This window comes from Elephas maximus, chromosome 7 (genome assembly GCF_024166365.1).
Source record: "Elephas maximus indicus isolate mEleMax1 chromosome 7, mEleMax1 primary haplotype, whole genome shotgun sequence".
NCBI lineage: Eukaryota > Metazoa > Chordata > Mammalia > Proboscidea > Elephantidae > Elephas > Elephas maximus.
The window spans coordinates 130,486,352-130,497,731 of NC_064825.1; the positions used below are offsets into that span (position 1 = coordinate 130,486,352).

An 11,380-nucleotide genomic window follows, 5' to 3' on the forward strand; every position below is an offset into this window, starting at 1 on the left:
ATTGACACATTTGGACTGTGTCGTTGGTAAAGAATGTGAATATACCATGGACTACCAGAAGAACGAACGAATCTGTCTTGGAGGAAGTACAGCCAGAATGCTCTGTAGAAGGAGGATGGTGAGACCTCATCTTGCTTATTTCGGACATGTCATCTGGAGAGACCAATCACTGGAGAAAGACATTACACTTGGTAAAGCAGAGGGCAGGCGAAAAAGGAGACCTTCAACAAGATGGATTGACGCAGTGGCGGAAACAATGGGCTCAAACAGCAATGACTGTGAGTTTGGCACGTGGCGGGGCAATGTTTCGTTCTGTTGAACATGGGGTCACAATGAGTTGGGGCTGAACCAATGGCACCTAACAACAACAGCAACAACAATTTTGTGGATAAGGAAACAGAGCCACCAAGAGGCCAAGTGACAAGCTGAAGGTCACACTGATAGTGAGAGGTGGAGCCACGATTCAGAGGAATCCTGAAGGGCACCAGAGGCCACATCCTTTGCCCTACTCACATGCCTCCAAAACGGAAGTGTTCAATAAAGATTTGTTGAACTAACAAATTCATGCCTGTCAAGAAATCTCTCTCCTGCCTGCTTCAGTGCCTAAAATTCCGCCATTAGGAAGTGCTACCACAGTGCTCCTAGGATTACTACCGCCACCAACGAGCAGCTCTCCATCCAGGAGCCCCTTTAATGATCACAACAGGCAGCCCTGCAAGGTAAACGCTATCACGCCCATTTTACAGAGGAGAAAACTGAGGCTCTGACACAGCTGGGCACCTGAGCCCAGACCAGACTGCACTGCTCCAGGCTGCCTGCCCAGCTGGCTGCCTTTTTAAGATGCAAATACCCCTGGGAAGGCAGTGCACAGAATGTCACCATCGATCACATCTGCAGCGAGGGCATTTCTCAGCTGCTGAGGGTCATGATGACTAGATAATGGGAAGGGAAGGGGTGCTGGTGGCAAGGGGGGGGAAGGACATGATTTTGGAGCACTGGGGCTTGAGAGAAGTGAGCGGGGTGGGTACCAGGAGAGGGAAGTAGAGTGGCACCTTCAGCACTTCCTAGTTTTTACTGTAGCATCAGCAGCCTGAGCAGGAAGAGGCGGGCTCTGCCTGGGAATGCCGTGTGACCTCTGAGGGGAGCTTTGCCCTCTCTGGACCCCCTGCTACATAGAGCTCTCTGTGTCTGGACATCCTGGACTGTGTGCATAGGAGCCTGGATGGAGGGTGGGTTGCCACCCCAGCAGACCAGGGACTCTGCACCCACTGTGGTGGGCTGTGGGGCAGTGGACCCCGGCTGAGCCTTAGAGTCAGACTTTGAAGTCCTATGGAGCTCCCCCAAAGCACAGAAGTAGTCCCACCCTCCCTCAGGCCACCTGGGTGTCTGCCATGGGCACAAGTGATCTGTCCTGAAGTTCACAGGATCCCAGATGCTCAGGCTGGTGATGGCTCTCCTGGCCATCTCCCCCAGCCCGTCCCTTCTTCAGTCCCTGAAGGGCAGCCCTGTGTGCCGATGAAGATGGAAGAGTCAGCTGTTCACTGAGCCCCCCGTCCCCCATGCTGGGCTCTTCTTGGGTGCCTCTCGCATGTTCTCATTTATCCTCACAACAGCCCACTTTGCAGATGCAGAAACAGGAGCTCAGAAGGTGAAGGAGCTTGCCCACAGTGACCCAGCAAGGATGTGGCAGAGCCGGATTTGAATCCAGACCTGGTAGCTCTTGCCTTTGCTCCCAGCCACCTTGCTGAGGGAAGTCCCGCCCCAGTCTCACCAGGGGTAGGGAGCTGGTGGAGAGGGTTTGAGCATACCAGCTCAGCTTGTGGACCACTAGGGCCTCAGGCTCCTGTTTGGAGCTGAGAAGGGCTGTCTCTCTTCTCTGCAGAGATTTTCTAGTTTAGTCTTCTTGTGCTCAGTCTGGAGCACAGATGGGGAGGAAGGGGAGGAAGGAAGGATGAAAGGAGGTCAGGTTAAGCCCAGGGGAAGTCCTTCCTCTCTATCTTCCTGCTGCAGGATCCGGCTAAGGGGGAAACTGTCAATGGGGTCTAGGGTGCTGGAGGGCGGAACCCAGTAGGATACCGTCAGCTGTGGTTCAGGGGCTGTTGGGCGAAGGGGTTTGTTGGGGGCAACTAGGGAAGAGCCTGGGGGGCCAGGACAGGAGACTCTCACCCCAGGCTGTCTGGGACTTTTGGCTGCCTTGGTTTCACTTCCCCAAGTCCTTCTCCCAGGCCCAGAGACTCAGTGGGGTTTTCCACAGTGACGTCATCCACGGCCTTGTCTCCAGTGGCCGGCTGTTCTCTGTCTCCCTCTGGCTCTTCACTGCCCTGGTGACCTGGGCTTTCCTAAGCCCTCACGTGGGCCCTGCGCTGGGGGCCTCCTCTGGGGGGGCACTGCCAGGGCGTTCTCCCTCAGAGGCAGCAAGCATGGCTGAGGTCTCAGGGCCCCCTGGGGTGGATGGGGCAGGACAGGTCTCATCACCGGTGCTGGCTGCTGAGCTGGCATCAGGACCAGGGGTCCGGGCCTCAGGAGTCACCTGTCGCTGGGTGTCAGGGTTCGCCTGCAGCTGGGCCATGGGATTCAGCTGAGGCTGAGCCACAGAATCCAGCTGTGGCTGGGCCATGGGATCTGCCTGTGGCTGGCCTGTGGCGTTCGGCTGTGGCTGGGCCTCAGCCGTGGGCCCTGGCAGCGTCTGACCCTCAGAGTCCACTGGGGTCTGTGGCTCGGCCGGTGTAACGCTGCCGGGCCGCTCCTCACACAGCGCCGCTGCGAAGGAGGAGAGTATGGCACGCAGCAGGGCGCGGAGGTCAGCGCTGGCCATGAGGCAGAGGAAGGGACTGAGGCAGCTGTTGAGTAGGATCAGATAGTCAGAGTAGACCAGGGCCTCCCATAGCAGGTAGCCGGGGTAGATGTCCCACAGGAAGGCCAGGTACAGCAGCTGCGCCAGCTGGTAGGGCAGCCGCAGGACCACATAGGCCGACAGAATGGTTTTGGCCACACGGGCGAAGCCATGGCAGGCCGGGGGCCTGCGCTGGCGGCGGCAGGGCTGGCAGGCGACAGCCTGGGTGAGCACATGGCAGACCAGCAGCAGGAGAAATGGCAGGAAGCCCCCCAGGATCTCCAGCATCCTCAACGACAGCTCCTCGCTGTCCCAGAAGTCCAGGCAGATGACGAGGTCGTACCACCAGACGGCTGCCTCGGGGAAGACCAGCCAGGGCACGCTGAAGAGTGTGGCTAGCACCCAGACCCCTGAGCACACCCAGAGTGGCAGGCGGGCTGGGCGGCACCCTGGGTACCAGCGCGGGCACAGTGCCAGCAGGCAGCGGTCCAGGCTGAGGGCCGCCAGCAGGAAGAGGCCAGAGGAGTAGGACACGCCCCACAGGAAGTAGTAGAAGCGGCAGGCAGCCGTCCCCAGCGGCCAGTGCCCTCCTTGCTGGATCTCCAGGACCTGAAAGATCGCCACTGCCAAGAACAGGAAGTCAGAGAGGGCCAGGCTGAGCAGGAGCAGCGCCAGCCGTGTGCCTGCTCCATGCCGGGCCTGCGATCCGGCCAGCCACGCCATCAGCCCATTGGCTGGTAGGCCCAGGAGCAGCAGGGCCAACAGGAAGACCATGTCCCAGCCACCCTGGGGGTAGGAGTCCTCGTCCTCAATCTCTGTGCGGGGCCCTCGGCCAGTGGCGTCCAGGCTGGCTCCCATAGCAGTGTTCATCTGAGGTCCCCAGCAGATAGCGGGGCATGGAGTGGGCACCTAGAGGGTAAATGAATGCTTATCAGAGAGAGGGCACTGTGTGTCTCCAGGCAAGTGGCTGCCCCTCTCTGGGCTGTCTTCATCACCTTAATTAGTGTATGCCACAAACTTTAAACAGGCCTCATACAATCCAGGTGAGGAGAGGAGGGTCAGTGACCTGCCCAAGATCACAGGTAAGAAGGGAGACGCCAAGACTCAAACCCAGACCTGACCATCTGCCACGTGAAACCCAGGGCGCCCAGCTAGACTCCACCAGAGGCTTTCACACGTATTTGTAAAGCTGTTGAGTCTTTTCTTGAAGTGAGGACTCATATATGAACTGAAACGGGGTGTGCAGATTGAACGAGGAGAGAGTCCCAGCTAGGGTTTCAGGGAACAGTCTGAAGACACTTGGCTAGTTCATTGCGAAGCCCCCTTTTTTTGGTACCCTGGGGTTCAAGGGTTTGCAATTCCAGGGGGAAGGTCAGAGGTCCTGTGGGCCCATAGGGGTCTGAGGGTGGACCGGAAGTCTGGGGCAGCAGCAGACCCCTCCCCCACGGCAAATGCAACTCATGGGCTCAGGGTGAGCCCCCCTTCCCTGCGACTTTCTCTCCCCTGCTGGGGGGCTACCAAATAGAGAAGGAGGCAGTCGCTCAGCATCAAGACGAGGGTGAAGGGGGCTGAGGGACACCAGGCCTGGGACCCAAGTGATCTGCTGCCTCAGCCACCCTCTGAGGGGGGAGGAAGCTGATGGCCCAGAAAGACTGTGTCCTGCCCTGTAGCCCTGGCTCTGGCCATTTGGCCTTCAGCCCAGCACCCCCCAGGGCTCTCCCTTAGGCAGACCTCACTCCGCAAGCTCCAGCCCCTGTTGGATCAGAAACGTGGGGCCTGGGCCTGGAGTGGCAAGGCCTGGCTTACCTGTGAGGCGCAGGCCAATGGCCGGAAGAAGCAGGGTATGCCTGCCTGCCCAGAGGTCCAGCCTTCCACATGGCCCCACACTGGGGCCTGGAACATGGTTCCCGGTGGCTCCAAGTCACGCAGGCACGAAACCCAAGCCTGCGGGACATCAATCATTCATGGGGCTGCTCTCTGGGAAACCCTAACCCCGGCCAGTAGGGCCAAGTGACCAGCCAGGCCCACCTACCCCCAACAGCGCCGGCGAGAACTCCCTCACCCTGGGGCCTCCAACCCAGGGCATGCTCTGGGGCCCCAAGCACCCACCTCATCTGACCTCACCCCATACCCCTCAACTTCCATTCCAGGCACTGTGAACGGGCCTCTTTTCTTCAATCTCACGCATCCTCTGTTCCAGCTGACTCCCTGGTAGTGCAAAGGGTGAGTGCTCAACCTCTAACCAAAAGGTTGGCAGTTTGAGTCCACCCAGAAGTGCATTGGAAGAAAGGCCTGGTGACCTACTGCATAAAAAAAAAAAAACCCTACGGAGCACAGTTCTGCTCTGAAACCCATGGGGCTGCCCCAAGTAAGAACCAGCTTCACAGAAACCGGTTTAGTTTTTTGTTTGTTTATTTTCTGCTCCAGCCAGGATGTCACCCATGAGGGGTCCCAGTAGGCTAATGGCTCTGTCCTTTCCCACCGCCCAGCTCTGCCCACACTCTTCCACCTGCCTGAGATGCTGTCCTCTCTCCTGGCGAAGCCCTGCCCAGTTCCTAAGGAGCAGGCCCTGACTCTTCAGAAATATTCTCCCCATTTTATAGATGAGGAAAACTGAGGCTTGGAGAGGTTAGTTTGCTGGGTCTCCCAGGGAATAAGTGGCAGAGCAGAGCTGGAGTTCGAGGCTGATTTCTCTCCCCGCCCCCCGCTTGCTGTTAACTTCGAACAGTTTTCTGGACCTACCTGGTTCTGCCCCAGTCACCCCCGGCAGAGGGCCCGGATTAGGGCCTTGACTGCCAGCTTCGCTTACCCTAATCCCCCTCAGGGCTGATCCCAGCCCTTTGGCTCTCAGAGTAGGGGGTCATAAGCGGCTTTGTGGGTCCTAAGAGCCAAGGGTGCCCCTCATGCCACATCTTGGAGCCCTGCCACCCTCCCCTCATGGCCACAAAGCAGGCGAGGGGCTGTCCAGGCTTGGGCTCAGTTCCCTGCCCCCAGGAGCCCCCTGCGGGGGTGGTGGACCCCAGGGGTGGTGCTGAGGGTCTAGCCTTGACCAGGAGGAGGAGCAAGAAGGAGAGGAGGCACCGAGGGTCCTGGAAGGGCACTGGCGGCTCTGGGGAGCAGACCGCCATCCAGGGCCCCGAGGCCCTGGGCAGCAGCAAGATGCCTCCTAGGCCTGGGGAGGGACAGGAGGAGTTACTCCCTGCAGCCCCTAGGCCTGCTCCTCCTCGCCGCCAGTCCCGCCGGCACCGTCCTGACCCCCAGCATGAAGCTGCCCAGAGGATGTACGGGCCCCTGCTCAACCGGGTCTTCGGGAAGGTTAGGCAGGACCTGGGTGGGGCTGGGGCCTGGGTGAGGGGGGGACTCCTGCCGTTGAGCTCAGCCCTTGCTGGCCCCAGTCTTCAGGCCTCCTGCCCAGACTGGGGGAGCCTGGACTCCGAGGGCAGAGTTACTGCAGTTATGGGAGGTAGGTCTCCGGCCAGCCCGGGCAGCAGGGCTGAGTAAGAGCGAAAGGCTCTGTCAGGGAGAAATGGTGGGCTCTGTCCTCCTGGGGCCCACCAGCATCCAAGCCCCCGCCTCTGCCTTTATGAGATGGCCTTGCCAGTGGGCTTTTCTGAGGCCATCATGGACAGGGCCTGGGTGGTGGCTGCGGGGGAAGGACGCAGTGGGGACAGAGCTGTGGCTGGCCTGGGGACCTGCTGGCTGTCCCCCTGCAGGACCGTGAGCTGGACCCAGAGGAACTGGATGGTGAGTGGCCCTTTGCTGCTGCTGGGGCTGGTGGTGGGTGTCCCTGAGCCCAGCAGCTGGGGCCTGACCTCCCCGCCTCCCCACAGAGCTGCAGGTGGCCTTCCAGGAGTTCGACACTGACCGGGACGGCTCCATTGGCTACCGGGAGCTGGGCGCCTGCATGAGGATGCTGGGCTACATGCCCACGGAGATGGAGCTCATTGAGATCTCACAGCATGTCAAGATGCGCAGTCAGTGTGGCCCCTGTCAGGCAGCCCTGTCCTCTCTGCCTCTCCCACCTCCGGGGGGCAGCCGGGGGGTGGGAGATGGGCCCTTGTGGCTCTGGGATCCACCATGGGTGGTGATGGGGATGAGGGAGGTGACAGTTTCCAGGGGTCCCTCAGAGGCGGGGACACCAGCATCCAAGCTCCCACCACCTGGTGCTACAAGGGGGTAAGGAAGTCATCCAGGTGATTCAAGAAGGGCCTCAGGCTCGGGTATTGGTCCGCCACTGCTTAGTTTTCCCTCCCCCCCAGGCCCCTTCCCGGCACCCTGGCCCAGGCACCTGGGACTCCTTGATGAAGTGCTCTCTTGGCTTGTACCAGCCATCTGCCTCCTTCTCACTGTCTTTCTCTCTCCCGCCACCTCCTCTGTGACCCTGCCCATTGGGTCTCTTCCTGAGGAGGCTGTGGGCCAGCGTGTTCCCACTCTCCGTGCCCTGGTGGTTGCTGCCTGAATTGAAGTCACCCTGGGTGGAAGAAAAGTGTCTCCTGAGGGTCCATGAGCCCCATCTCTGGAGCTCCCACTAACCCACCCAGGGGGCAATGCTGGGGTCACAGAGGCCCATGGGCAGGCTGGCAATTGGGGCAGGGGGGTGCAGGTGGGCCTGTTGAGCCGGACCATGGCTGTCTGGACTAAATGCCTGGTGGGCACTTATGTGATTCTCATCTGCTAGTTTGTCCCAAGATAAAGGTCCTATTCACGCATCCTGGGAATCCTGCATTTGTTTTCCTTACACTTTTCAACATCAGTGTGATTTACAATTGATGGGAACATAGTGCAGCACTGCTTTTCTCTCCCATCCGTGTAATTGGGCCTTTGGTGCTTTTTACAATTGATGGTATCTTAGAACCGAGGGACTCCGTGCCCATGGCCTAATGGGTTCCAGGCGTCCCTGGGTGGGACCAATGGGTAAGCGCTTGGCTGTTAACTGAAAGGTTGGAGATTCGAGTCTACCCAGAGGCACCTCGGAAGAAAAGCCTGGCCACCTGCTTCTGAAAAATCAGCCACTGAAAACCCTATGGAGCACAGTTCTACTCTGACACACAGGGCGTGGCTGTGAGTCCCAGTTGGCTCTAAGGCAGCTGGTTTAATGGGCTCTGGCACTTTATAGCCATGAGCTCTCATTCTGACACTGCCAGGAGCAGGTTCTATCAGCCCCGCCCGAGCACAGGAAAGGTCTAGTAAGTTACCCACGGTCATGCACGGTCAGCAGCAGAGCCAGGGCTCGAGCCTGGGGCTGCCTGGTTCAGAGCCTGGCTTCTTTCCCCTATCCTGAGAGCAGAAACAGCTATGGCCCCCGCAGCCCGGGTAAGGAGGCTCCAGTCCCTGCGCCCTGCGGGTGTGGACTCCGACCTGTTCCTTCCCGGATGCAGAGCCAGGAAGCACTGGCCCTGTGACTCTCTGTCCTTGGGCCCCAGGCCTTACCATTGTGACGCTCTGCCTGGGTCCACAGTGGGTGGCCGCGTGGACTTCGAGGAGTTCGTGGAACTGATAGGCCCGAAGCTGCGGGAAGAGACGGCCCACATGTTGGGTGTGCGGGAGCTGCGCGTGGCCTTCCGAGAGGTGGGGTCACAGCCCTGCAGGGAGGGGTCAGAGAGGGTTCGGCTTACTCTCAGCTGGGGAATCCATCCAGGGAGGCTTCCTGGAGGAGGGGGCACCCTGTTTTAGCGTGAGAGGACGGGGAGGGCTTGGATGGGCAAAGATGGGGGCATCTGAGCAGAGGAAGTGGCAGGAGTGGAGACGGGTGCAGGCAAAGGCCCCTTTGGGTGGGGGCGCTGAGCCCTTCCGGGATCCTAGTTTGACAGGGACAGGGACGGACGGATCACGGTGGCGGAGCTGCGGCAGGCAGCGCCTGCTCTGTTGGGGGAGCCGCTGGCGGGTACTGAGCTGGACGAGATGCTCCGCGAGGTAGACCTCAATGGGGATGGCATCGTAGACTTTGACGGTGAGTCTCCCTCCCGGCCAGCCCCCTCTCCCCTTGCTGGCAGGGTGAGCCCAGCGCCTCCAGGGTCCTCGGACCCTCCCCCCGCCCCACCTCTTCGGCCCAGGCCCCGCCTCTTCGGGCCAAGCCCCGCCCCCTTTCTCCTGCAGAGTTTGTGATGATGCTCTCCACCCACTGAGGCTCCAGGAGGCCGAGTCGGTTGCCGGCGTTGTCCCAGAGAGCTGCTCGGTTCCTGGTGCTCAGGAGCCTCCGAGAGGCAAACACCCACCACCGCAGGGATGGAAGAGACCCGGCTCCCCCTGCTTCTACCCCTGACCACCCTGGCCAGAGCGTCTGCTCCTGAGGTCACTGCCCACTCTCACCCCAACTTCCCCACCTGAGCTGCCTGGAGGGATCTCGCCCTCAGCCACCCTCCATTCCCCAGAGTTTTCTTCTCTAGTGCTGTTGTAATAGAAGTACCATAAGCGGGTGGCTTTAATGAACAAAAATTTATTTTCTCACAGTTCAGAAGGCTAGGAGTCCAAATTCAGGGCCAGGCTCTAAGGAAAGGCTTTCTCGCTCTCTGTCTGTTGGCTCTGGGAAAAGGTCCTTGTCTCTTTTCTGCTTCTGTTCCTAGGTTCCTTGGTGATCATGTGGTATGTTTCTTCCCTTCATTTGTGCTTGCTTGTTTGCTTAATCTGCTCTTTCATATCTCAAAAGAGACTGATTTAAGACACACCCTATACTAATATTGCCTCATTAGCATAATAAAGAAAACCTATTCCCAAATGGGATTTCAACCACAGGTATAGGGGTTAGGATTTACAACACTTATTTCTGGGGCACACAATTCAATCCATAACACCCAGTGTGAGCAAGATGTGGCTCTCTCTCTCCAGCCCCTTAGGAGAGAGGAAGTCCCCTGGCACTGGCAGCATTCAAGGATTGACCCAGAGGGACCACAACTTAGAAATGTAAAAAATGGCTAAACTTGAAAGAAAGGAGTGACCCCAGGTACGAAAGACAAAGAAAGAGAGAAATGAAAGCTGAGTGGTAGAAGAGAGCTGATGCATTAGGGGTATCAGACCTGGATAGAGGCTCTGCAAGCTGGACCTGACTTCTGACCTGTAAGAGTTCAGGAGGCCAGAAATGGACCTCCTGAGTGCAGCCCAGGGCCTCAAAGGGCTACCCTGCTCCTGCAAGGAGGATTAAAGTACGTCTCCACCTAACAGCCTGAGAAGTGGCAAGGAAGCTTGCCTAGATGTCCAGGGCCTTAGGTGGGAAAAAGTTACCCTAGAAAACCTGAAACTCTAAACAGGAGTGTGATCTACCTCCATGGTGTGAAAAGCTGAAGAAATTGGAAACTAAGAAGGAGGGGGCAGTGTTTTAACCCAGGCCAGCAAAAACTAAAACTAAAAATAAAAAAATCCCACCACCCCTGAAGATGAAGTCGTTATTAAAAATTATAAATCACAAAAGGCAATAAGCCACCATGAAGGAGACTCAGCAGATACAGCAAACAGGAGATTTAGCACCCCAAGGTGTAAATAATAGAACAGCCTAAAGAGACCATAAAATAAATGTAAAAACAGAATCTCTGATGAAGCAGAAGGAAAGGCAGATGCAGACCTCGAAATCTAGTAAAAAGACCAGACTTAATGGTCTAAGACTGGAGGGATCCCAGAGGACGTGGCCCGGGACTCTCTGTTAGCCCAAAACTAAAACCATTCCCAAAGCCAACTCTTCAAACAAAGATTAGACTGGATTATAAGACATAAAATGATACTGGTGAGGAGTGTGCTTCTTAACTCAAGTAGACACGTGAGACTATGTAGGCATCTCCTGTCTGGAGGGGAGATGAGAAGGCAGAGAGGGACAGGAGCTGGTTGAAGGGACAAGGGAAATCCAGGGTGGAGAGAAGAGTGTGCTGTCACATTGTAGGGAGAGCAACTAGGGTTGCGTAACAATGTGTGTATAAGTTTTTATATGAGAAACTGACTTGAATTGTAAACTCTGACTTAAAGCACAATTAAAAAAAAAAAAGCAAAACTAAATTAATAAAAGTTTCTACTGCTTCAGTGTGGGAAATGCCTAGGATCAGACAAAAAGTATCAAACCACAAATTGTTCACAGCTTACCCAGGAAATGTCAATCAACCTAGACAAAAGAACAAGCCCTCTGGGCCCAGTGGCAGAGTTGGGGGTGACAAATGGCAGGGCCAGGAAAAGCCTGTCCTGAAGGGGTTGGGAGCAACCTGTCCTGAGAAGGCCGAGAGGAGGCCCATCTTCAAGGGGCCAAGAGAAACTTGCCCTCAGGTAACTGAGAGGAGCCCTGCATGGCTGGATCAGAGAGAACTGTCCTGCACTGAAGAAGGGAGACTTTGTCTACCTGCTTCCTAATCCTCACTTGTAGCCTCTTGATCCTCATCCTGAGTTAAACCATTTAACTGTAAGTACAAATAAATAAATGTAAAAAAATTTTTGAGAAGGAAGAGAGGCCAACAAGCGATAACAGAATAGCATGAGAAAAGAACAGGGATATTTAAAAAAAGAGTCCAATAGAGCTTCTAGAAAGAAGAGCTATAGCCAATGGAATTAAAACAAAAAAAATTTCAGTGGATA

At 56.9% G+C, this 11,380-nt stretch overlaps 2 protein-coding genes across 9 annotated transcripts; one reads left to right on the plus strand and one right to left on the minus strand.

Annotated features, from left to right (window-relative positions):
- Nucleotides 1-1,883: 1,883 nt before the first annotated feature.
- GPR152 (G protein-coupled receptor 152) lies at nt 1,884-3,719 on the minus strand. Its single transcript, XM_049892661.1, has one exon. It carries the CDS (start codon nt 3,701-3,703, stop codon nt 2,348-2,350), a length of 1,356 nt encoding a protein of 451 aa, XP_049748618.1. The 5' UTR covers nt 3,704-3,719; the 3' UTR covers nt 1,884-2,347.
- On the plus strand, nt 2,892-11,101 carry CABP4 (calcium binding protein 4). Of its 8 annotated transcripts, XM_049892655.1 has the most exons (10): nt 3,542-3,625; nt 3,861-3,915; nt 4,984-5,056; nt 5,323-6,148; nt 6,547-6,577; nt 6,664-6,807; nt 8,292-8,401; nt 8,636-8,783; nt 8,967-9,124; nt 9,659-11,101. In XM_049892655.1, the coding sequence occupies exons 4-10, from the start codon at nt 5,771-5,773 to the stop codon at nt 9,746-9,748; spliced, it is 1,059 nt and encodes a 352-aa protein (XP_049748612.1). In that variant the 5' UTR covers nt 3,542-3,625; nt 3,861-3,915; nt 4,984-5,056; nt 5,323-5,770; the 3' UTR covers nt 9,749-11,101. The 8 variants fall into 8 exon arrangements, with proteins under 8 accessions (XP_049748616.1, XP_049748611.1, XP_049748614.1 ...); XM_049892659.1 differs by having other exon boundaries at nt 2,892-5,056; nt 5,323-5,461; nt 6,039-6,148; XM_049892654.1 differs by having other exon boundaries at nt 2,892-3,915.
- Nucleotides 11,102-11,380: the final 279 nt, after the last annotated feature.

Excerpts from the sequence above, each read along its gene's own strand:
- GPR152 (XM_049892661.1), bottom strand. The coding sequence starts at position 3,703 with ATGAACACTGCTATGGGAGCCAGCCTGGACGCCACTGGCCGAGGGCCC.
- CABP4 (XM_049892654.1), top strand. The coding sequence starts at position 5,771 with ATGGCCACAAAGCAGGCGAGGGGCTGTCCAGGCTTGGGCTCAGTTCCC. Across the intron at positions 8,402-8,635 it reads TGCGCGTGGCCTTCCGAGAG|TTTGACAGGGACAGGGACGG; the intron begins GTGGGGTCACAG and ends CCGGGATCCTAG. Across the intron at positions 9,125-9,658 it reads CCAGAGCGTCTGCTCCTGAG|CCCCTTAGGAGAGAGGAAGT; the intron begins GTCACTGCCCAC and ends CTCTCTCTCCAG.